The 27,503-nt window shown below is 33.0% G+C and overlaps 1 protein-coding gene across 1 annotated transcript; it reads left to right on the top strand.

The window, feature by feature from the left end:
* Nucleotides 1–8,022: 8,022 nt before the first annotated feature.
* Nucleotides 8,023–27,133, top strand: Hyccin (PI4KA lipid kinase complex subunit hyccin). The gene is made up of 7 exons (XM_072529092.1): nt 8,023–8,146; nt 11,778–11,942; nt 13,298–13,462; nt 14,575–14,870; nt 17,015–17,235; nt 17,841–17,984; nt 26,462–27,133. Exons 1-7 carry the CDS (start codon nt 8,033–8,035, stop codon nt 26,722–26,724), a joined length of 1,368 nt encoding a protein of 455 aa, XP_072385193.1. The 5' UTR covers nt 8,023–8,032; the 3' UTR covers nt 26,725–27,133.
* Nucleotides 27,134–27,503: the final 370 nt, after the last annotated feature.

Genomic DNA, 27,503 nt, shown 5'->3' with positions numbered 1-27,503 from the left:
ACATCAGGTACAGTTCGTTGGCTATTAGGCACAACGACCAATGGCAGATTTCTATAAATATGGCTCTAACCTAACCAAAAGTGTGGAACAGACCAGTGTTAAAGTTTCTGAAAGCGAAAAGAGGGATGCTTCCAGCTCAACAAAGGCGGGTGGCCAACTAAGTAGTCTTAGCAAGCTTCGCTATGGTTATCCACTAGGTAGACAACCTAAATAGCATCAAACAATAATAAAGTTGACTATGACAGTCAAGCAATGAATGAATTTCCAACCACTGGTCGAAAATTGAACTAACGCAAAAGAAGAAAGACAGGATGGCCAATAGTTCCATAAGAATATCTCTGGGATTGATCACAGAAGAAAATTTCCAAGCAAGAAGAAGACTCCCAAAAGGAAAAAAGAAGAAAATTAATCCAAACCGTTAATACACATCTTGGAGAAGCAGAAAGAAAAGGGGTATATGGCATACAAGACACACTCGCTACACAAACAGTTCAGTCTAAGACTGATGTTTCCAAAAGAAACAAAAAAAGAATCGTAAGAGTCTTCCACGAAACAAAAACTTACGATAAGACTTAAAAGGAACGGAAGAATCATTACAATCTTCCAAAGAAATAGAAAAATATTACAGTCCATCGTCAATAATGAAAAAATCATGATGTTGGATGTAACACACCACAACAATAAAAAAAGTTGAATAGTAAAACATTTTTGACACCTAATTGAATCCAATATGGTCGTCATACAAATCACAAAGAAATGTTTACCATTCTTTAGCAGAACTCTAACAGAGTCAAAATAATATTAACTTTTAATTCTCAGTGGGTCATTTAACGGTAGTACCAGAACTATTTCAATTGTTAAACAAACGTGGTCTTAACGTCGACATAAAGATAAAAGATAAATTCACAATAGGCGGCAGCGGGTTGTTTCACCTCTGTATATACAAAGAGTCACAATAGACAACAGCAAACTACTTCAACCTCACTTGTACCATATCGTGAACACAAGATAATAAATGAAAGCTTTTGAGCCTTAGCCAAAAGTCTCAAAGCAAAAAGATATATGTGGTCTAGTAAACTATTAGAAGACCGCAAAAATGTCAACGACAAAAAAAAAGAAAGCTGCTGGATATACCAGTAGTCTGACATCACACAAATAACTCAAGATACAATAATACAGGTCACGTGCCTGTACGTCCTACAGGACATCTCGAGAAAAGAAAAAGGTAAAACCACAAATAACAATAAATTCCAGTACCAAGAACATACTTCTACTACATCTGACCACACAAAGACATAAAATTAACATAACAGAAGGAGAATAACAATATTTCCGCTCTATATTCTCAACAAAGACGCCTTAGGCAGAGAAAAACGAAGTCATATCATTACTTCCTTATACATTCAAAACAAAAGAACCATGGACTGTAAAATATAGAAAGCATTTTCCTTTTCAGGAAATAAAATTTTCTTTTCAAAGTACGAAAAAGTTAAACTATGAAAAAATACATTTTTAAAATAAACGAAAAACAAATTAAAAAGAAAATTTAACAGATGACAGACTAAACATATTAAAAACATCCAAGATCAAAGAACTCAACTTCAAATCCTCGAAAAAAGAATATTTCGCGTAAGTATTCTACACGAATCCAGATAACATATTTTAAAATTAGGTAGGTCGGGACAGCCTGTATATAGATATAGTTCCCGGCTGTGAATAAAAACCATGAATCAAGGTCAAGAAATAAAATTCACTTAATTGATTTTTCAAGTAACAAACGCTAAGACCCATTTCGTTTATTTAAAATAAACACAATAAAAATAAACACATTGAGGAATATATTATGAGAAAGAATTGAGGACTATAATATAAAATGCTTGAACATATTAGCCGGAATAAATTCAAGGTTTCAATCAAGCTAAACACTTCGAAATATGGACATAAACAAAATTCATTTCTCTAACATGGAATGTTTATTTTTTAGACGAGTCTGTAAATACACAAATTAATATCGTTCGCATTAAGAATACCGACAAAAAGAAATTAAGCAGTGAATGTTTACATCACATCATTCCAAATACGTTTTATTTTGATCTCAGAAAATAGACGGAAATATTTCTACGTAATTTTACGAAGACTAAAAACGAATAATTATAAATACTTTGCAAAAAATTCTAAAATAGTAGCAGTGTTGATTTAATGAAAAATTGGATAAAACAAATACACAATTTAACCAAAAAAATGGTTCAAAACATACAGACTTAATTAACCACATATACAGGGGGGTACAAAACAACTAATAATATTGAAAAAAAACTGAAGATACAGGAATATTCAAAAGCCCCACACGCTGGGCGACATTTTGTAACGAAGGTACAAATGGAGCAAATCTAATACATGCCCCACGTTGGGGGGCGCCATTTTGTAACGCTTCCGTGCTACAATAATATTACAAGGCCAGAATCGCTCGTTGTCGAAGAGAAATTGGGCGGGGTTTTCTTAAACATATAGAAACTATATCGTATCTTAAATTCAAGCACAATTAGATAATATGAAATTATAATTTATTATTGGACGCCACCCCTGGTTTATCCTCGAAGGGGAAGAGCAAAAAAAAATTAAGATTTATTGAAAGTTTACAAGAAAACTATTCTTTATTATTTCTTAGCAATGAACAAAAAGAAAACATTAAAAGTTACGTCATCCCAAAGGGATTCCAAAATATTATTTTATGTTAACATTATCATAAACAAAAAATCTTTGTATCGTATTAAATTAAGAATTGGTTATAAAGAAAATGAATGTATATATATATTAACCCCAAATTTCGAAATTTGTTTACATTGAAAATAATATAGTAATTTATCAACTAGGAACAATGAAGAAAATAAACCTTTAAATTAAATTAGAACACTTCACTATATTTTCATTTTTTTTTTGAGTTCATAATAATTTCTGTTGTCTTGAAAGTAGGTATAATAAAAATTGGTACAACCTTAATCTGCTCTGTTTCTCTTCTTATTTAATCAGTCACCAAATAAACCATTGATTCAGCTACGTACTATATCAAATCACCACCATCCTAGATAAGAGGGGTTAGGGATTCCATAAAAAGATACTGCTACTGGGCCATGATCTGGAATAACTCCATAGCAATACTATCTTGCGACGAGTATTAGAAATATAATATCAGCATTATAGCCTCTATAATAAGGGTCTAAAAAAAATAAATATCTATCTGAAATATGGACAAGAAAAGGATTTATTTGCTCACCTCTGAATTGAGACCCACTTTGGAAACACGTCTTAACGGTTGGACGGTCTTAACAGAAAAGAGCGAAGCGCTATCATGGCGCCTGAATCTGGAAATTGGGCGTGAGTGACAAGTTGAAAAATATGCTCATCTACCGGATATATTTGGGAATTACAGAAGAATCCTTGAGTCGGCTACAGGTAGGTACTTGACAGATAGATGGGGCTATTAGTTTTATTAAAAAAAAATATAATCGAAATATATAATGAGTTTCTTTTAAATCTTTTGAAACGGTTACAAGAGATGGAGAGTGACACCTAACCCAAACAAAACACAGATGATCCTTTTCAGGCACCCATATCGCAGTCAATACATTACACCTATCATCACCGAAAGGCACAATTTGAGTTTGTGGGGAGAACGACTCCGTCTCCGAAACCAGGTCGAATATCTCGGCGTGCTGTTTACGCAAACATTACGCTGGAGTGACGATACTGACAGAACCTGTAATAAGGTTAGGAGCCGACTCGGACTTCTCATCGCTCTTAGTGGCAAATTCGGCCGCACACACTCACGTACACTTATCCATACATACAAAACATTTATCAGACCGGTCATCGAGTACAAATCTTGCATTTGTGCTCTGATGCCCAAACATCTCAGCAATAGACTACTTACACTGGAAAGGAGAATCCTACGTAAACTAAACAGAAAACGATACGACTATCCTTCCGCACTCATTCATCGCCTGTCGAATATCCAGCCCATCAATGAGAGGCTTTCCTCTCTGAGCAGGGGTTATACAATTCGCACCATCCGGGGCCAAAACCTCAGAGCCCAAAGCATCCTCAAAACTACCTGCTCATCCCTCGGCAATGTATTCAGAAGAAAACCTAAACCCAAACTCCCATTCCTACCCGCTATTCTGCTGGGCGGAACTCGCCAGCAACGAGCTCCTTGATGAATACATTGACATACAGGAGGCAACTCCCCTCTTTTACCGTCGCTTATTATAATACTAAATGTTCACTTCGAACTGACACCGCCGGGGGGGGGGGGGGGGGGGATCGGTTTTCTGTGGTTTTCCGATCCCATTGCACAACGATACCCCGTCGATTTTTTGAGGTACCAGTCCACAGCTGCCCTCACGCGTCGCGATATTCATACAATAATTTAATAAATTTAGTAAATTAATAAACTTATAAACATTTTCATATACTTACTAATTTTGTTTTAGACCAAAAATTCTGAAAGGAACCGTTCACTTGCATCCCTTTCGCCCCCGATTATCCAGAACTAGTGAGAGCAGCAAACACCAACAAACACCACGCAGCACACCAGTAGACACATACCAAAATCCAGTGCCATACACCCAATACAAGGAAAACACGTCCTGAAGAGGCAAAAGCCTAAAACAGGACAACATAGCCATCCAAACACAAGAAAAACACCCAAAAACCCACACGACCAACACTACAATGGATACCTATATTCAGAGGAAATATTTAGTGAAGCCTTTTAAAATTGCGAACATTTAAATGGGGAACGCCTAAACAACATCCACTATGCAGATGATACCGCTATTTTTGCAGACAGTTTAAACAGTTTACAGTAACTAATAAACAAAGTGAATGAAGTAAATAAAAGATTTGGACTACAAGTAAACATATCAAAAACTCAATTTATAGTCATTAGCAAAAATAAAATTAGACACGTCCAACTGCTTATCAAGAATACACCAGTGGACTGAGTAAAACAGTTTACCTATCTTGGAACAATGGTAAACGAACAATGGGATCACTCACAAGAAGTAAAATGTTGAATAGAGAAGGCTAGGAGTGCGTTCAACAACATGGCCAAACTCTTTAAAAGCCACAACCTTAATTTGGAGATAAAAGTAAGCCTCCTACGATGTTATATTTTCTCGATATTATACTACGGAGTTGAATCCTGGACACTCACTTAAGCGATGGAGAAAAAACTTGAAGCCTTCGAGATGTAGCTATACAGAAGAATCCTAAGGATATCATGGACGGACAAGATAACCAACGAGACTGTACTACGAAGGATGAAAAGGAGAAAGTTAGAATATCTTGGACACATAATAAGAAACGGCACTAAATATAGATTACTGAAAATAATATTGTTCTGAAGCTAATTATGCTAAATGAGACCAATTGTGTCGCGAATTCCTCGGCAGAATGTAGTAGGATCTGGTTACCCATATTGAAAGAGGAAGTTATTAAAAGGAAAATACAAGTATTGGTAAGTCAGTAACATATTATAGAGAATACATCATTTATGTTTTTTAATTAAGAAACATATAAAATCGGGATTTGGTGTTTATTGAAGGTAAACTAAATGCACGATCAAATACTTATACTTTTTCCATTGTCAATTTGCCAAGCGTCGGCTTTTGAGGTTCTTTGATGTCGATGCCGACCATTGGCGTGGAAATTAAGAAAAGGGATCAGTTATCAAACGCATATTTCAAGAAAAATCATATAATTTTTATTAATTTTTACATAATTATATTCAGGAAAATTTCTCAATTTTTGGGCAGAAATTGTTTAAACAATTTTTTAAACAAATTCAAAATATCACCTTTTGTGCTCCAAAAAATATTTTTTAGGTTTTTGGGTGACTCTAAATAAGATCTATGTCATTTTTCTCAAAAGTTAATAGTTTTGGAGATATAAGCGATTTAAAATCCGAAAAATGCGATACCTAATATGCATTTTCGAGGCTTGAAAAATATGTAAATGAGTATTTTTGAGATTCAAGAGTATCTAAACTAAAGTATCAACATTGATTTTGGTGAGAAATCGGAGCAATATTTTCCGTAGCAGAAAAAGGTGATCTTTTGAATTTGAATTGTTTCCGGCAAAAATGTACTTATGTATAATTATTATACCATGTCGGGATAGTATTATGAGGTTTTTTCCTGGTTTTGTCCTCATAATTTACTATGGAATCACTAACAGGAGAATTTTACTGTCATCATGGCATGTATTTGTCTTTTTAAAGACGAATTACATGTTATGATCTTTTCTGACGGATATTCTCAAGTTAAAGTTGATTTCATGTAATCGAATGAACTATCTTATAAGTAGAGTAGAGTAGAGTATTTATTTAACTACATAACATATACAAATATTGTTTGTAGCAAGTCAAAAAGAACATACATAGTATTAAAAAAAGAAATATAAAACGTAACTTAAATAATATATATACAAACAAGAACACATATTAAACAGAAAAACATTTATGTCAAAGTTACGGTAAGCAGTTCAGTGGATGTTCTGCAATGAGTCATATATTCTTCTGAGCAGTAAAAACAATGTTTTAGAAGATATTTTTTTATGACTTTATCGAAACTATTACAGCTTAGCTGTTTTATACTTTTTGGTAAAATATTGTAATAGTTATAATTAAGACTATTTTTTTCTGAAAGACTTAATCTACAGCGATTTGTTCGTAGGTAGTGACAGTTTCGCGTATTGTGAACATGGACATCAGACTGCTTTATTAAATGGGCACGATTTCTGTGAATTTCAGTTAGAACTTGAAATATCAACAGAGTAGGTAGCGGCATAATTTTGAATTTGATAAAGAAAGGTCGGCAGTGTTCTAGATAACTAACCCCTGCTAAAATCCTGACAGCTTTCTTTTGCATTCTAAAAATTTGAAGTGCATTTGTTGAATTGCCCCATATGATTACACCATAGTTTAGATGAGAATGAAATAAGGAAAAATATGTCATTTTTAATGTTTCAAAGTTGACAACCCTTGCTAGTTGGCGAATAACAAATAATGAACTTGATAGCTTTTTCTTAAGTTGTGAGATATGAGCCGACCAGTTGAGTCGATTATCTATGGTTATTCCCAATAGTTTCACAGTCTCTTTGTTAACTAGATCATTGTGTAAATTACTTGCAGATATAACCAAATTTTGCGTTTTATCAGAGTTAAGTTTTAGTTTGCTTGCAGCAAACCATGAGCTAGATTTAGTAGAAACTTCTTCTTGAGACATTTTTAATTCATCATTATTTTTTCCTGAAATAACGTATGTCGTATCATCTGCGAATTGTATGGTTTTGTACGGAGATATGAGTAAAGTCGTCCCAGGAACGCAACTCAACAATATTGGCAATATCATTTTAAAGTCGTCTACTTTAAAATGTATAAGGTATGTCTGAATTGTCAATATAGATGAGTCAGATAAAATTAAATTATTAGAAGAATTTTTCACTAAGTAACAAAAAACAAAATTTGTTTAATTTACTAATGTTTGTATTTTGAGAACGATTTCCGAAGTGGAAATTGAAACGTCAATAAACGTATTTTAACCTTTAATTGTGGCTTATTCCCATTTAAATAGTCCTTCAAGGCAAAGTATTCGGAAAGCGAGGAATTTGGAGAAGAAGAATATGGCTAGGATCCACGCAGGTCCATAATGATGATGAACTACACTTTTACTTCTGGTTTTTTTGGGATATCCACAGCTTTACTTCTTCTATTTTTCTTTATGTTTTTATTTTTAATATGTGTATTACGTTCAGAGTCAAGCCGAAGAATGTCTAATTATTCGCTCCGTATATCATAGTCAATATCTTTCCTTCTAAACTTCTTTTAAATATTTATTGTTTACGTGGGAGTAAAGTTAATTTTAAATGAGTAGAATCTAACCGTTTATTAACGATGAACATAATCTATACTTTATTGATCCGCTGATAGTAGTGAAGGTATTTCATTCATGCCTTATAAATATTTTAGACCATGTGCAGGTCTTTCTTTAAATTAACTGTATTTTTGATTCTTGTAGCGATCATGGCGGAGATTACACCCATCAGAAACAAATGGGACCGAATCAAAAAAACTTTTCCTACGAGAGTAAGTCAATTTTATTTTATTCAATTATTTGTAGAGTTATTGTGATTTTTGCACAACATCGTCCTTCTTTATTTATTGAAATATAAACCTGTTGAATTTTTAATTTCAATGAATATTTAATGTTTGTACGATTGTTATTCATTATAGCTGGCATCCTTAATGTATGTATTATCTTGATAAGTTACGTCCCATTTTGATTTAAATATACTTGTCCGGTTCTCTTAAGCTTATCAGTCGTTTTAGTAAACTCGACCCTGTCTTTTGTTAAGTCTGAAATTTTTTTTATACTCTGGATTCTTCTTCATTTGAAGATGTTCTTTAGTTATTTTTTTTTAATTACCAACTTCTAGGTGGTTATATACCTATCTATAGACCATTAACTATTTATAGCATAAATATGGCTTATTCCATGCGTCTCCGTTTATTATTGTTTTCGTCTTTTTTTTTTCCATATTGGACTTGCAGTTTGCATTCTTCTTGTTCATCTACCATGTCCTTTCAGAACGTTTTTTACCATTATCGCTATCTTAATCTGATACCTTAAATAGCATATTTGTATCAATACCATACCAATCTCTTAACCATGAAATCTTTCTTCGTCCTGGACTGCGTCTGCCTGCTATTTTCCATTGCATAATATTTTGTAGCAATCTATATTTGTGACCTCTTATTACATGTCCGAAGTACTCGCACGTTCTCTTCTTGATGCTTTATATAATCTCAGTAGTCTGCTGAAACGAGTTAATTATTGATTTAGAAATCCAAGAAACTTTTAAAATTCTTCTATAGCACCACATTTCGAAAGCCTTTTAGATTTAGATCATTTTTATTTACAGTCCAAGACTCGACACCATAAAGTAAGACCGAGAATAAAACAACAGTACATGTCTTTAGAATTACTGTTGTGTCAATCGTGATTGATTCGTTCGTTTTGATTCAATCACTTCAAAGTATTGAACGACCGAATCCCGCTAGTTTTTAACGATCCGATCGTGCAGTGATAAAAATCGATTGATCGACCGCCGACGGCGCCGATCAAAACAAAATCCCACAGCCAATCTCGGTCTTCGGTCGTTCCCAGAGATAAGTAAGAGAGCTATCTTACATATCGCTGGTCGTTCCTCACTGACGACGAAGACCGATATATGCCATGCGGCTGAATGTGTTCGTTTGAATGATTAAAAAATTCTTCTTCTTCCTCTTCCTCTTTATAAGCAATTCTGCTTGTTCATTGGCGGATTAATACCTCTATGGAAGGTTGTCCCTCCATCTTTTGCGCGGCCGTCCAATACTTCTTTTGCTATCTCTTGCTATTTTGACAACACGGGTCTCCTCTATTCTGCTAATCTGGTTATTCCATTCTTTTTTTATATTTTGTGTCCATTCATTTATACATTGTACGTTACATTTTCTTCTAATGTCTTCACTTCTCTTTCGATCTCTCAGCGTATTTCCTGTAATTCTTCTCAGTACTCTAATCTCTGCCGTTTCTAGTAGCCTTTGCGTTGTGGCGTGTCGGGTCTTGTTTCTGAGGCATCTGTCATTATCGGTCTTACATTGGCTTTATAAATTCTTAACTTCATCTCAGTGTTAATGTGTCTGTTTCGCCATATAGTGTTATTAAGGCATCCTGCCAGTCTATTTGCTTTTTGTACTTGATCTCTCACTTTTTTATCCAGATAGCTAGCTAGACAGTGTAATTCCCAGGTATTTTATTTCCATTACTTGTTCAATACTGATGCCATCAATTTCTATTTTACATCTGGTTGGTTCTTTGCTGACTACTATTGTTTTAGTTTTCTGAGATGAGATTGTCATATTAAATTCTATTGCTCTTATGTTAAATCTGTGGACCAGTCTTTGCAGACTATCTTCATCTTGGGCTATCAATATTGCGTCGTCTGCTTAACAGAGTATTTTTATTTCTTTGTTTCCCATTCTGTATCCTCCTCCTTTGTTAACGCTTTTGATGATTTCATTCATGATTAAATTGAAGAGCATGGGGCTCAATGAATCCCCTTGTCTTATTCCGCTGCCTATTTCTATAGGTTATGTAAGTTGTCGATCTATTCTGACTTCCATTTTGTTGTTTTGGTAGATGTTTTCTATAGTTTTTATCATATTTAGGGGAACTTCTCTAATATACAGAAGATGGATTATATCTTTAAGTCTTACTCTGTCAAACTCTTTCTTTAGGTCAATCAGACAGAGACATGCTGGTCTATTATGCTCTAGTGATTTCTTAGTAATTTACTTTATAACGAATATTGTATCTGTACACGATCTGTTGTTCATCTGCTAAACTTATTCTGATTTATTAGCACATTTTTTAATTTTAGTAGTAAGTTTTAGCGTAGTATTTAACAAGTTTATACCTCTGTAGTTTCCTGGCTATTTTTTATCTCCTTTTTTGAATAGTAGAATTAGTTCGCTCGTTCTCCATTCTTCCGGTATTGTATTGTGTTTAATAATTTTATGAATTAATGTTGTTAATTGTTCTGTCATTGCTGCTCTATAACATTTCAGTAATTCGTTTGGTATTCTGTCTTTAGCTGCTGCTTTTCTGTTCTTCAGGTTTTCAAGTATTTTCCGAACTTCCTGTACATGTATATTAAGTTCTTCATTTGTGGTAATTTCTGGTGTTTCCGGTTCTAGCGCCGTTTGTTCTTCCTCTGCATAGAGCTTTTTAAGGTAGTCAATCCACGTATCCTTTTCTATGTTTTTTGGTTATATTAGTTCTTTTACCTCCGTTCTTTGACCTCTTATGAAACGCGATATTTCCTTTTGCACACCGTAAAAATCATGTTCCATTTTTTTTTTTTTTTCGAAAAGCGTTCCCAGTGATCATTTTTTATTTTTCTTGTTGCATGTGTTTCGTTTCTAATTGTCTTGTAATTATGGTATGCCTCTTGTGTTTTGGTTGACATGTATTTTAGATAAGTTTTTTTCTTTTCTTTACATTTTTCCTTCACTTCTGTACAAAAACATGGTGTTCTCCGCCTTGGGAACTATTTATTTTTATTTATATTTCTTTCACCATGAACTTCCTTGGCCGAGGTTAAGATATTAGACTTAATTTTTACCCAGCTTTCTTTGAGTCCATCATCGATTAAAAAATTAAAATACTAAATATAAATGTTTACGATGAGTAGAATGGAATATGGTGCTTAAACGAACAGATTGCTGGAATCAGAAGTCACACGAGATGCAAGCAACATTATTTGGAAATTACTAACACGCTACTCAGATGACATAGGTAAAATGCAAATTATAGCACGGCGTGACTGCGTCCGAGTAGTACAAAATATAATATTATTGATAGATCAGTTTCGACATTAATATGCCAGATGGTAAGAGACTGAAAATTTCAGATAAAAGAAGAAATAATCTATTTCTGGAAACATTGGCAACATTGCCTTGTCATGACTGACGTTTACACATTGACGTTTTGATTTGTTTTGACGTTTTGATGTACTTTACACTCATTTTTTAATACCCAGTAGATAAATGAAACTGAATACTTATTTCTGTAATTATATTCAAAGGATTTGATCAAATTATGTGTGTGTAAACTTATTGTAAAATTTAGAATATTAATTGAAACTAACCCCATTTATTCGACTTTCAACAGGAGACAATAATGGCTGATAATCTTGTGTTGGACTGGCTAGACGAATTTGAGTCATTAACAGAAAGTGAGATCCACACGTACTCCAGCGAACAAGAACATAATCATGAAGTCATGATAGCACTTTATAATGTTTTATCTGAACCCCATAAATACAAATCTGATCATGTAAGTAAAACAACCTTGTACTTTAGTATGAATCAAGGTTTTCTGTGTTACTGGAGGAAGATTTTCTATTTTAATTAATTAACAATTTCACTCCCAACTTTTTGTAAAGTAGCTTCTCCATTTATTGGAATTTGTTAATCACCAATTCAATAAAAGTGTTTTTTTTTATTTTCAACCTTTAAAATTCTGACTCCAATATAAGATATTTGCTAACCACAAAAATTATTCTATCTTTTGCTTTTTATCATATTTTGTGCATATATATCATGTGCATATTTTTATGAGTATTAGTGATTTCTATTGATGAGATCATTGGGGTGTTAATGTTGTTCAACCTTGATGGTTCAAATAATTTCTTAATCCTTTCTCATTTTGTTAACCACCTCGTCTTCACTATCTTCATTAATGCTATATGATATCCATGATTTTCAGTTTATTGATTAAGTTGAAACTCCATATAAAAAAATACTTCATAAACAAGTATATAAACATTAATATGCACCTTTAAGAAGCTTGATATATATGTCAATATTCATAATTTGTCATAGAATTAAGCTTTTTAAATTTAATCTCTATTAGCTTTTTTCTTGACACCACAATAGATAATTTGGTCTTGTCCCAAATAAGTCATTTGAAAAAGAAGTTTGTGTTTCTGCCTTTTATAATAGACGAATGGGTGTTTTTTCTTCCTTCTTGTAACATTTACCTGGCTTTAAATTTTCCTGATTGTCTCTTGCTTTAAGAAGAAATAACAAAGTTGTTAGTTATAACAGCAAAGATTTGTATTGAGTAATTTTGACTATACTTTATTTCATTCATATTATACTCTTTTGAATTTATATATTCATCTTATTGCTATTTTCTTTATATTGTATGTTTATTTATGTATGTTTTCAATGTAAGAGAGTGTTTTTGGTTAATTTTGATTGATCCGGAGCAAAATTTGTATTATTGACATTACTAGAAATTGTTTTATAATGTTTTCTCATATGTATATATCCAAACTTATTCTTCTTTTTTAAGTTCTTGTGTTTGTTTGGGTTGAAACAATAGTACCTTATAGCTTGTAACTTTATACTAGGTGCAACCATAACATTGATACCTCTTATAATATATCTTAATGATATATTTCTTGAAATATTGTGTTTTTCACCTTAAGTGTAATCTGATTGTATCTTGTAAGCTATGCCTCTTACAGTGGTCTATCTTGATTCATAGTACATTGGCCAAACAAGTGCAACGCTTACCCATATTTTGCTGTTAATACTCCATTATCACTTCATAGAGATTCATTAGTTTTTAGTTTGTTTATCAGCAGTTCTTTTTGTCAGTCTAACATGTATGTTTTGTTTTAGTTAATTGAGGGCATTTGTCAACAGTTATTAAACTTCTACAGATCTGGTGAAACCCATTTAAAAAGGTTTACAATCCAATTTATTCCTACTCTAGTATTTTTACACCTTTCAGATAAATCATACTCTGCAGTCCAAACACTACTTGTGAGTTTATACAATCTAGAGGTAAGTAAAATTGTAATTGTGTGGTTTCATATTAAGTATTATAGTCTATGTAAGAAAATTCATGATTTTTGTTATTTTTCTCATTTATTTCTCAATATAGTCTCCTTTTTAGACTCAATTTATTTACTAACACACTATTCCAACCATTTATCTGTTTTAAATAAGTCATTTTGCTACACCTCATTATTATAGTGTAAAATTTCGACTATGTTGTGATCCATCATCTTAAAACAGTATTTTACAACCCATTTTTTTGTTTGGTCTACAAAGTTCAAAATCTAGTGAACATGATGGATGATAGATCAATTCATTAGAAATTCTTTCATTGCAGTGTGATAAACCAAACTCATCTACATAGCTGTTTACATTAAGTTTTAATTCTGAATCAAACAAAAATATCTAGGAAAAACTATGAAAGTTGGTATGATGAACCACCTTAAGGCCTTCGAAATGTGGATATACTGACATATGCTTAGAATATCATGAGTGGATCCAAAATATATGAGTATGAGAGTATGATATAAGATATGAGCTGAAAAAACTAATTGCAAAAGGAAAAATGAAGAACATCCACGATTGGACAGAACTTGATTCACATACACTCCTAAGGATGGCACAAAACTACACACAGTTCGCCAAAATTATTACCAACCTTCACTGATGGAACAGAACTTGAAGAAGTTGTTTCACAACTGCAAGTCAATTATTGCACAATTCTCCTTGGCTCCTATGATGAGGCACATTTGTTAAGAGTTGTTTCAGTTAATACACATACGAAAAAACTTCATCACTAGTTTATTTTTTATTTTACAATATTTGAAAGGTGTAAATAATGGTATCTGACAAAATTGTGGAAATTAAGTTTTTGCATGAAAACAGTGGTATATGCAGTTCTAAACAGGAATCTTGTTACTATTCCGTTACTAGTTTAAAAGATGGCGCTGTAAATAAGTTGCAAATGGCAGCTAAGTGACATCGAATTTGTGTAAATAATGGTATGTGTAAAACATGAGTGTCTCCTTTAACATTTAAAAAATGTCACATACCATTTTTTACACCCGAGTCCTTCAATTATCTAGAAAAAACAACATTGTATGTATTTGTGATTTTAGGTAATAGACTCAAAAGGTCAGCCAAGGACTCTATCCTTTAGGATACCGAGTATAGCTCAGTCTTCGATCTTCCATGACTCCAACAACTTAGAACCGGCCTTTATAGCTGAAACTTCCCTTAGGAGATGGGAAGAATGTAATACGAAATTAGTAAGTTGGGGTCCCCTACCCCAAGTTGATTGTCTGAATGCTCAGAACAGGCAACGAGTTGCAACAGCTCTGATTTTTTTGTACAATCAACAAATAGCCAATGTTATAATACAGGGAATAGAACATACTTGTAGAGGAATTTCTAGGTAAGTTTTACTTATTTACCTATTCATTAAAGCCTATATTCTACAATGCTACCATACTTTTTAATACATAAATTAATTAATAGAAAGAAAATACTTATTTACAATCAGTTTAATGGTAACATGGACTGGTTTATTGAAGGACTGGTTTCGAGCACCACAATTTTCTGCTTATCATCCTTAATAACGTTACTTAACCACTAAAAGTTGCAATTATTACAACTTAAAAATTATGCAATGGTTCCCCCATTTCCCTATCCTTAAGATATCACACAGATATTCAGAGTGTTCACAAAAAATCTAAAAACACCCATTCAACACCAGCCTTAAATAACAGGATCTGTACCTAAACAAAATACCCATAGCGCTTCTAAATCGTATCCTCAGAAACACCGGACCATCGACATTTACCAACCAACAGAACCTAGTATGCAGGACATAAATATAAAATCGAACAACCTGGAAAATCAGACTCAGTCAGTGAAAAGTCTCTGTCTGAAAGTAACCATGTCCATTGTCGCATCGCCTTTGATACTGCTTGTCAAAACTTAGTATATGTCTGGAAACCAATTTATCATTACAAATCACTGGCAGCGAAAACTTACACTTCTTGATATATATATATATATATATATATATATATATATATATATATATATATATATATATATATATATATATATTCCTTTTTTGTTCGAATGGTATTTAAAAGATTTTAGACACTTGTTTCTCATATTTTTATCAGAAACTCTTGTATTTAATCTTAGCTCTTTCATGTTGGACTAATTTGTACTATATACTCAATACAGTTTATTCCTGCTAAAAATATAAAATCTTACACATGTCAAATAGTTACAAAATCTCAATTAAAATTAAAATTATCTTGTAAGTATTCTTGAATTGAATAAAAGGAACTTTCGATACAGAACAATAAAACATTTTATTGCCCAATACCCTGGTCCATTTTGATACCTTTCAAACATCAATATGCTGGTATCATATTCTGTTTATGCCTTGTATCGTAACCATGCTGATCTTTGTGACTTCTATAAAGATTGGTATTTCTCTTCATGAGTCGAAGGTTTTGTAGAATGTACTGTGCTGGTACAGTAAGAATTCCTAACCTTGCATAAGCCTGATGGCAGTCTTCCCTAAATCACAAACCAGCAAGCCTTTCTGCGCAGACCAAATACTCTGTGAGTGTCTGCTGCATGACCCCAGACAGAGATAGAGTATGAAAGATGTGAGTGGAATATGGAGTGATACATAGTACATATAGTCTCTAGTGAGACGCATTTTGAAAGATTTCTGAAAATAAAGAGACTTTTATTTAGTTTTTTGCATAAGTTAATAATATGTGGGCCCCACTGTAATTTAGGGTCCAAAAAAACTCCTAAAAATCCACACTTGTCTAGTTTTATTGTTTTTCAGAACCAAACTATTTGCAGCAAGCCAATACCACTGTAGTGCCAAAGAGTGTATATTTAGCCTTATGTTGCATGTTTAGAAGATCGTTTATATAAATCAAAAATAAAATAGGGCCCAGTATTGAACCCTGGGGTACTCCATTATTTCACACTCTCTGACGACAACACTACTAAATCTAGACTTTCTCTTATATATTCATTTTTAATTTTATCTCTCATCCATCAAGGCATCATCAATTATGTTCTTTCTTTTTAATATTACTACAGTATTTTTGATCAAAGAACAGAGTTTATTTAATAGTAATTTCATAAAACTTTCCTTAAGTTTCTTTGGTATTTTTTGATTGCAAAAAATTCTGTTCGTCTTCCACTTCACCATTCTGTTCTAACCCAACTGCATACGCCCTCATTTATTTTTATCTATCTCTAACGCTAATTTTGGTGCCTTCAAATGTTTACTCCTTATAATCATTGTCTGATTCAAACTCTGTTTTATTTTCGTTGGTAAATACATTTTCAGATGAAAATTATAGACAATTTTTCTTGCCATGAACTCTTACGTTTTTTTACATGGATTCAAGATCTTTAAAAGACACCAGCCACATCTAACCTACAACATTCTTGATGGGTTCTTCCTTTACACTTCTCTTTCATCGCCATAGAAATTGTACCACTCTCAAGATTCAATCTTTGCGGTTACTGAATGTTATTATTATTTAGGTTAATAACACAAGGGTTCACCAATCAACCAGACAGTAATAGGAGTTCGGTAGCCAGCGACAGTAGTATTCAACACGGAATTACGCCAAGAGTTCCAGTTTCTAGTCCTCTTTTAATTGAATTGCTCCATATAATATACCATGCAGCAGAAAGATGTGCATCTGGTGGACTTAAAGCGCTTCATGACGTCATATATAGGGCAAAGTATGAATCTTACACGGGTAAGTTTATGGGCATATAGTTGTTACTTATATAAATAATTAAAATCGTGACTTATTCCCTTTAACTATAGTACTTCATCTGAAAAGGCAACAAAAATACTTTCAGAACTGTTTTAATTATGTGTATACAGTTGACAAACCAAACTAGTTTATCCTGGTCTAAATTTGTTGTGAAAATGTGGATTTCACTCAGCAGCATCTAAGTTAATTGCTTAAAATCATATATCAATATATTAATGGTCAGCTTTAAAGAACACTCTCCGCACGAGAGTATAAAAAAAACGTACTTATCTTGACAAGCAGAGTGGGCATTCTGATTGTTTATTATTATGTGTCTATAGTATTTGGTTATATAATTGCATATACAAATTAACTTATGTAATATTTACATCGATTATGGATTCCTTGTGTGGGGTTGACTAACCATCCAAAAGAAGAAAGGCTTATTACAAGCCCTGTTCAAATTAAAAAAAATTTATGATTATAAAATAGTTTTATTTATGTAGTATAATAGTTTTATTTTAATTTTTTAAGATAATTGTTTTTTTTTGCCTGTTAATAAACGATACCAAAATTTGTACGTTTCTCGCTTTCTTTTTTTGCAGAGGTGCTGTTAGCGGGTAATGCCATCAAAAATCTCATTCAAAACTCACCTTCGATAAGTGGTAGTGCTCCCAGACCGTCCCATGCCCATAGTATATCAAAATCTATGATAACAAATGCATCGTTTAGGACGAAAAAGCTTCCTGGTAAGTATGACCAAAGCCAAACAATGTTAGTTTTGAAATAATAACGCCATCTCATTAACTTTATTTTTGAAGATGATTTATCGGAAGCAGAAGTTAAAAAAATGCTCCACTTAAGACATTTGGTCAAGAAGCATCGAAAAGTTATTAATGGTCTTCAACTGATTCCGATGGATAGATAATTGGTTGAGAGGATAGAAGCTTGTCTAGGTATTAAAGCTACTGCAGTATATTTATTTATGTTCACCCTCTTCAAGTTTTTATGTTCCTTATTTTTTTCTGACTTAGAATATGTCGGTATTTATCTACTTTCTTTTAAGAAGTTAACCTGTGTCATAAGAAATTTATTGTATCTCTTCTCTATTTAAAAGTAATCTCAAGAAACCTGTTTGATTAGGTAGACATTGTACTACTGTGCTCTTAGCTATATAAAATTTGTAGCTTCTTGTTAGGATGACGCTCCTCTCTTTGTTATATAGTTCTGTACACTTTCTAAGACTTTACTATCTATATCTATAGAATAAAACAATTCTAAGACAACAGTTCCCTGTAAGTATTTCCGTTATAACCTCTGGTTGTTGCTTCACAGATAGGTATTGGATTGTGCCATCCTTTTTCGATACATACACATCGGCAAATTTAAAGGAACGCAGGTATATAAGTATTTATATATATATATATATATATATATATATATATATATATATATATATATATATATATATATATATATATATATATATATCTGGACCTGAGTATTAAAAGGGCCAAACTCCATTTTCGTTGTTTTGAGTCATAAGCAATTTAAGTTCCAGGAAAATGTCAAGTTCCAAGTGAAATGTCAATTTTAAATTTAGGTAAAATAGATTTTTGATTACTAATAACGAAATATCAAGTAAAATAAAAGTAGTATTTTTTATTACTAAATATTGTGTTGTCAAATATTTAGTAAGTTTGAATTTTAAAGGAGTTTGGTCCTTTAAAAATTAGGAAATAGTAATTTTTCTTGGAGATTGGCTATGGAATAAAATATGTATTTTGCAAAATTCGTTTATTTAAGTATTTAAAAAATTACATAGCTTCCTGCAAAAACAAAATATTTATAGTTTTACTATATTTCTTCCTCTAAAGCAGGATAGTCATGGGCATCTAATGTTAAGGAACGTTCTAACCGTTTAAAATACGTTTTGTTACGATCACTAATGTACGGCAACAACTGCATTAAATCATTATATTTTTGGTTGGCTATTGGTATTTGTTCAAGATTTAAAGGTTTTACCTGCTCAAAAAATCTCGATTTCGCATGGATCCTCTTCTGAGATCCACTTTTTTAAAATCACCATCATTAAAGTCAGTTTTATACAAAACTAATATGGAAGATTTTTTTGAAACTTTATTTGTTTGATTTGCATTCACGGTACCAAATCCCCTTCTTAATTTTTTTTTCTGTGCAATAAATATTTTTTTAGGACATCTCCATAATTAAAAAATTCTTCTTGGGCAACCTCAAATACCCTAAGTTTGTTTTTTCTGTAAACTGCTTTAATAAAATTTATCCAGTCATGTGGCACCTCGATTCTCATGGCAGTTTTTTTCATGTATAAATGATGTATGATACATGAATGCATGTATCGTATCGGCCTCCATGTGGGTGTGCCCTTGGTCCATAAAGTAGTGGTTTATCTCAAAAAATGAGTTTGTGTCTGGTAGCTCCTTTGAAATGCAGAACATTGTAGCGACATAAATGTTTCTATTCTGCCCAGAACATGAATCGCTGTAGAAAGTAAGAGTCTTTTGAAGAAATATCCAAAACAAACTTTCTTGACCTCCACGTCCTGCTATAGTTTCGTTCCATGTAAAACAAATCCCTTCATTGCCAATATGATCTGTTTTATAAAGAGTTAGATTGTAGACCCACAGTTGTCTTTTGTAAAACGATCCACCATTTCTCAAGAAGGGGGTCGGCAAACATTTTTCCAAATCAAATTAAACAGTCACATAATTTGGATCTAATTTATTTCTTTCTTTATCTTTTTTCTTATTTTCATAGCAGCTTTTATGGTTTATTAATGGTTCCAAATGGTTATTTAAATCTTGTTCTATTGTAATATTTTCGTGTACCTCATTTTCTGTAAGGTTTGTTTTATTATAATATGACAAGGCGAAGATTTAATCGATGACTCTTCGCACATGTATCATTTGCAGGATGATGAAAAGCAAGAATAAATTCTTTATTAAATATTTTTCTGTACTGAAATTCTTTGTGCGAAGCAACTTTCATTTTTTTGCAGTTTCAGTATAAAATCTATACATACTTGAAATATTCAAATCGGGGCTAAGATAATGCCTAGACGATTTTTCACGAGAATAGTGTATGGTATATGCTGAAAAACTTCTCATGTGATCGCGAACAATATCTTTCAACTGTTCAACTTTCAACAGAAATTTTGGGTTGGTTTTTATGCATCCCTCTTCCATCTGGTTGACATACCCCAATATTGGCCCATTTTTTTCTACAATCACTCTTATCTTTTTAATAGAAATATCATAGGGACTTAAGTACATGCTTTGACAAACTTCTGTTCGATTTCCGGTAAAATATTTTAAAAAATGTTTCCGAGAAAAAGATCTGCTGCTTTCCATTTTCTCTGGTGCCAGCCTTTACCTATCTTTGAGTTTTTCTTCCACACTTTCCGCTAACACTGATCAGCTCCTCTTATGCCCTTGACATCTTGCAACAAGCTTCTTCATTTATATTGAATTGTGATCTGCTCTATTTCATTCTTGTACCTCCCTCCTGGTGATTCCTATTCCTACTCGCTTCTTTCCCGTCACTTGATCATGTCCTTTATTATCATTGTCTATTTTAGCATTAAATTTTCCGATTATTATTTTCGTATCTCTTATATATTTATTATTGATCGTATTATACATTGTTTGTAAATGTTCATAAAATTCTTCCCTCTCATCTTCATCTTTTTATTTGTAACAGCATATACTATTATAATATTGTATCTTGCCTTCAGTCTAGCCCAAATAATCCTTTCTGATACTGGCTCCCACTCTATTAGAGCCTTTTAGGCTAGCAGTATTGCCACTCCCTTTTCGTGTTTATCATTTAGGTTTGTGTTCCCAGAATATATCATTTGTTGTTGGTTGATCCACTGCCATTCCATCGTATTTCGCTTAGTCCAACAATGTCTAACCTCTACTTATTAATCTCTTGGCTTACTTGCTCCAATTTACCAGTTTCGTAAAGAATTTTTTTCCAGTCGTCCCTATCCATCGCCTTCCTCCGCCAAGCACGTATTCCCATATTTCTCATGTCTTCATCGATGTTATCAAGGAACCTTCTTCTGGGTCTTCCTCTGCTTCTCTGATCAATGGGTCTATCAAGAATCGTTTTTCTAGCTGGGTCATTTTATTCCATCCGCATTACATGCCCTATCCACCTCAGAGGTCCTATCTTAATATGTTTTACGATATCAGGTTCCTGGTATATTCTATTCTATTCTTATTCTAAGTTCGAAGTTGCATCATCCTCTCCATATTCCATTATCATTCACTGCTCCATAGTTTCGTCTTAGTACTTTTCTTTCGAAACATCCTAGTATGTTTTCATTTTATTTTTGTGAGTCCAGGTCTCTGAACCATATGTTAGGACTGGGCGTATTATTGTTTTGTAGAGTTTTATTTTTGTATTTTCCTACTATCCGTTCTGCATATGGTGCCATAGGGTGACATAGTACTGTGGAAAATATTTTATACGCTGCATTTAGAAGCGTAATTCCTCTGTGGTTAGAGCATTCAAAGATATCTCCTTTTTTGTGTATGGTGCAAAGTATTCCATTATTCCAATCATTGGGGAGGGATTTCTCTGTCCATATTTCTTTTATAAGCTGCTGTATTGCTTTAATTTCAAGAATCGTTGGTGGTTCCTCTTCCCTCTCATTTGTTCCCCTTACCTCATCTCTTTCGTCTTCCAGGTTTTCTTCTTCTTCCTCCATATTAAGTGCCTGGTTAAAGTAGGTATTCCACCCATCTATTCAATAGATATTTCCTTGTTATTAATAATAATAAGTAATAATGAAAAAGTCCTCTCTTGTATGTATTTCGAGTTTATCTTTCGTTCTCGCTCTTTTTCTATTTTTAACCTTGCTCGATACATTTTTCTTTTCTATGTTTGTCATCATTTATGCTTTTATTTGTGTATTTTCATCTTCTGTTAGTTTTTTTGGTTTCCTGATTTTCTTCTACCTCGTTACTTGATGGTTTATTCTATTTGTGTTTTTTCCACCTATTATTAATGTATTATATTTTATTTTAACAATTTTACCCTTATTTATTTCTTCATTGGCATTGGCCTCGTCTTATTTTTTTCTGTATTTTTAATTCTTTTTTTGTTGTCATTGTTTATATACACTTTGTAGACTTTTATGTGCTTTAGCTTAGCTTTTTTTTGCATGGCCTTGTCTTATTCAAGCTTGTTCTGTAGTTTGACTAAACATATTTTTCCTCCCAGTTTAATTGCTTCTTCTATTTGAACATTGATGTTCATTTCTATTTCCATGAAGTTCCCTACAGCTTGTTTCAGTACATTTATATCGATTGCATCTATTGGCAAACCTTGTTTTATTACATTGTTGACTTCTTTTCTTTTCTACTCTTTCCAGACGTAATTTCGTATCGTCTTGTTTCAGTACATTTATATCGATTGTATCTATTGGCAAACCTTGTTTTATTACATTGTTGACTTCTTTTCTTTTCTACTCTTTCCAGACGTAATTTCGTATCGTTTAGCTCTTTCCGCATTTCTTCCTCTGCATTATTGCATCTATTGGCAAAACTTGTTTTATTACATAGTTGACTTCTTTTCTTTTCTACTCTTTCCAGACGTAATTTCGAATCGTTTAGCTCTTTCCTAATTTCTTCCTCCTGCTTGTATTTCGTTTGGTTTTCTTGTTTAACTTTGTCCAATCCTTTCTTCAGATCATTTAGTTCCTCCCAGTACTTAATCTGTTCATTCTTTATCTCTTTTACTTCGGTTGTTAAATTTTTTGTTTCTTTGTTTAAGTCCTGCATCATTTTGAATATTTGGTCGTGCTTATCATCTTGATTATGGGTTTTGTTAGGTGATCTAGCTGTTTTCTTTCTTACTTTTTCCGAACAATCCCTCCTCTTCTTCTCTGGTCCTCTCCTTTTACCGAGTGTTAATAAATTCGACAACTTACATGGAGCAACCAGTGTGCATTATTCACTCCCGTTGCTTTAATAGTCAAACTGTTATTTTGTAACTGAATTGTAAAAAAAATGCTGAGCTCGCCTCTGCAGCTCAGATACTCGATACCTTATCAATCCTAATTAGTTCGGTTCTTTTTAATCTACAGTTCGATGTTTTTGTACTTTGCCAATCCAAACAATAATTGAACAGTACTTAATTACCAGCTGAGCAAAAAACATACATTATCGATAATCAACTAAAACACGACTGCTGAACTCGTGAATGTTCTTAGGACAGATAATAGGAACTTGTTTTGATGTAATTATCTTGATTTAATTAGATTAAATATTACTTACAGGTTTTCTCCAACAAGTTCAATAATTTTATTTATAATGACACAACACTTTTATTGTTAACTGAATAGAGATAAAATCTCGAAAACTAGACTGGTAATTAAACACGTCTAACTTCGATGAAGGTTCAGAATAATATCTGTATCTAGTAACTACTTCGAAGTTAAAATCATCTCCAAAGAGAACGTTCTGGGGGTTTCGTCTAGCTTGATCAGAAGACATTCTAAAGCATTTGCTTTTCTCCTCCGCCGTTTATTTTTTAGCTAACCGACTTACTCTTTTCTCTAATCTCATACAGTATTTCCTTAGCGATGCAAGGTCTTCTTCTACTTCTTCCTTCTTGTATGTGGGCTTATTGTTTAAAATTGTTTCTCCTAAATTGTTTAAATTATCGCACCATCTTTTTCTTGGTCTGCCAATACTTCTTCGTCCATTTGGCGTCCATCATATCCTCTTCTGTTCGTTCCACTCCTGTTTCCGTTTTGTCACCCATCTATTTATGTCTTCTATATTGCTGATCTTCTTATTTTTTCGCCTCTCTCCCTATTCAAAAGACTTTTCACTGATATTCGTCGGGGTATTTTCATCTCTGTTGTTTCTAGTAGTCGTCTCGTTTTAGATGTGTCAGGTCTTGTCTCCGCCGTTTATGTTAATATATGTCTAATTGCTGCTTTATAGATTCTTGTTTTTGTGTCTTGTCTTAGGTGTTTGTTCTTCCAGATGGTATCGTTAAGAGATCCCGCCGCTTTACTTGCTTTTAAGCTTTGTTGTACTTATTCTTCAACATCTCCGTAACTGGTTATATATATTCCCAGATATCTAAACCTTGCTTCCTGCTTTATTATTTTTCCATCAATTTCGATTTTACATCGTAGTGGGTATTTAGATGTTGTCATAGATTTGGTTTTTTTCTGCTGATATTATCATATTGTATTTCTTGCCTGCTGTATTGAAGATTTGTGTTAATCTTTGAAACTCGTCTTCTGTCTCGGGGATTAATGCCTCGTCGTCTGCATAACAAAGTATTTGGATTTCTTCGTTCCTCATTCTGTAACCATGACTTTTACGTACTGCTTGTATTATTTCATCCATTATTATATTAAAGAGAAGTGGGCTTAACGAGTCACCCTGTCTGACTCCACTTTGTACTGGTATACACTGTGTTAGTTTTCCATTTATCTTTGCCTGTATTCGATTATGAAAGTAGATGTTTTCGATGATATGTATAATATTGATTGGTATGTTTCTTTTATACAGTAGGTGTAAGACGTCTTCGACTTGGATGCGATCGAAAGCCTTTGTTAGGTCTATAAAACATAGATTGCTGGTAACATGCTGGTTTATTGTACTCGATTGCCTTTTTGTGATTTGTCTTAGTACAAATACGGCGTCTACGCAGGATCTTCCGGATCTGAATTCTTGTTGTTCATCTGATAAAGTTGTTAGTTTATTGATTTTGTTGGTTAGAACTTTTGTGGTAAGCTTAAGTGCTGTGTTCAGTAGATTTATAGCTCTATAATTGTTGGGGTCTTCTTTATCTCCTTTCTTGAACATTGGTATCAATATGCTGTTTGTCCTTTTACTATCACATGAAGAGTCATGCTAAAAAGGTCACTAGACAGGGGACTTCCTGCCGCATTCTAAATAAACCTTTCCCCGGGAGCTTTCCAAAGTAACCATCAAAAGTCTTGTGAGTTTCAAGAGTACTCCAAAATGTGTGCTATGTATACCAGTTCACTTCTTATCGCGCAATTAAATATCCTATTGAAATCTATAAACATTTTGTACAGATCTACATCCTACTAGACTTAACAGGACGATATCCATACAGATACGCTCAAAGGAGCTTAACTCTCCTTCGGGCATTTCTTCATTGTCCCAGATATCGCACAGCAACTTATGAAAGGCTTAACCAAACCTTGACCACTTGATTTCATAATTGTTTCCTTTACCTTCTCTAACATTGGCTGCTCAATATACCTTATATTGTTACCGTTGCGGACATCTGTCCTGTAACTGGCCTCTCAACGTTCAGTAGGTCCTCGAAATAATCAGCCCATCTGACAATCATATTATTTTCTTACCTAAGAATTCTTCGCCCTGTGTATTTACAGAAGTTAGTCCTTGGTTGAAACCCATGATTCATTTTGTTAGTTTAGACCATTTTCTCGACAGGCTGCTTGATAAAAGCTTTCTTCTTTTATTCGCAGGACCCTGTTTGAGACCCCCTTTGCTTTTTTATACTTATCACACTGGTTTGTCTTGTATTTCTCTAAAGAATTGCTTGTCGCAAAATATATTTTTTCTGTCCATTATTTCCTTATATGCATCATCAACCAATTCCTTTCTTTTTGTTTTACTCATATAACCTCCCTTACATTCTAAGGTCTTTTAATTTCTCTACATTTTGCTTATTTTTCTCACATATTTCATCATTATTTTCCACAGCAAGCTTCTTTCGGACAAGCACTCGCACCATATAATCGCACATATCACAGATGAAGAATGCCTTATAGATACTAAGACGTGGGTAATCTCATTTACTGTAGTTTAGAACACCTTCCAAGTATATTTATGATTATTTTTATATTCGAAAGGCGTATTTTTAGAATTTATATAGTATTCTCTGTAAATAATCCTCTGATTTTGTTATTATTAACGTAGAATCATATTAATTATTTTTTTGTGAATTCTGTATCCTAATTATAAATTACCTCTACTTTGTTATTATTAAATTGTTGAAAAAATTACATGTATTAAGATTATCCCTCTCTATTTCTTGTGGAAGTTATTGTTGTATGATTTTTTTACACATTAAATAGTGTGGTTTTCTTGATATTAAAAAACAAGAGTTTCTTAAGGTCGAAAATTTGAAATCCATATTTATCTAAATTATTTATTTACAGATGACATTCCGATTCAAGATCCCAACCAGACGGCCCAAGGTGAAGCGACGCTGGACTCGATCACCGAGGAGCAGGAAGAAACCGAAAAGTCGAAGAGTAAAGGGGCCCTGAAGCACCTGACTAAAATACCTGGTATCGGTAAGAAGCATAAAGCGAAAAATACCCCACACGGCGATCAGGTCGACTTGGCCAGTAGCGGAGAGGCTAATAACGAAAATTTATCGATCGATTCTAACCATACTGTACACGTTAGCGCTGTCTAATGCAGGTTTTAGAATTATAAATAGATGAATATGATGTAGGTTAGAAGAAAAGGGATATCTAGGGCCGATTGTAGATAAGTATTTAGAAACAAACAATATGGTGCCTGGTATAAAACTGTTTTTAACAATATTCTTCATTCCTATAAATTAGTGCTACATTTTTCGGTATTTAACTGTTTATGTATAGCACATACGAGTTGATAGAGTTTGAAATGGAAACGATACGATGTAGTGTAACATCTATAAAAATCTACAATTAATAGGTATTTTGAAAATTCTTATTTGTACAAATTTACTTGTACAAATAAGAAGACTTTACATAGTAAAGTACTTTAAGAGAGGCCTAAACGATGGAGAATGGGACAACAGAGAGAGATGAAAACGGTTGAGCGAGGGAAGGCAGTGAATACTGTAGAATCCCAGAATATATATATATATATATATATATATATATATATATATATATATACTTGTACAACTTGTCAAACGCAGAAACCAGTCTGAAATTTTGTCAGTCTATGTAGAAAAAGAACGAGACAGTATTCGAAGGAAAGACGACCGAGACTGCTTCGATTGAATTGTACATCCTGTTCCAAAAGGGTTGTGAAGTTTAAAAATATTTTAAAATGGTCTTATTAGGTGTGGTTATGTGTAGAAGAATTGGAAATTTCTTATCAACAATATACTCATTAACTATGGATCTAAAATATCATATTTTTTTACTAGACAATACTTTGCAAGTTAATTTTGATATAAACCCCATTCTCGATGTACTTTCT

Source organism: Diabrotica undecimpunctata, chromosome 4 (assembly GCF_040954645.1).
Source record: "Diabrotica undecimpunctata isolate CICGRU chromosome 4, icDiaUnde3, whole genome shotgun sequence".
Taxonomy (NCBI): Eukaryota; Metazoa; Arthropoda; class Insecta; order Coleoptera; family Chrysomelidae; genus Diabrotica; species Diabrotica undecimpunctata.
This window is presented reverse-complemented; position numbering and strand designations above follow the sequence as displayed.

Excerpts from the sequence above, each read along its gene's own strand:
- Hyccin (XM_072529092.1), top strand. The coding sequence starts at position 8,033 with ATGTGCAGGTCTTTCTTTAAATTAACTGTATTTTTGATTCTTGTAGCG. Across the intron at positions 14,871-17,014 it reads ACTTGTAGAGGAATTTCTAG|GTTAATAACACAAGGGTTCA; the intron begins GTAAGTTTTACT and ends ATTATTATTTAG. Across the intron at positions 17,985-26,461 it reads TAGGACGAAAAAGCTTCCTG|ATGACATTCCGATTCAAGAT; the intron begins GTAAGTATGACC and ends ATTTATTTACAG.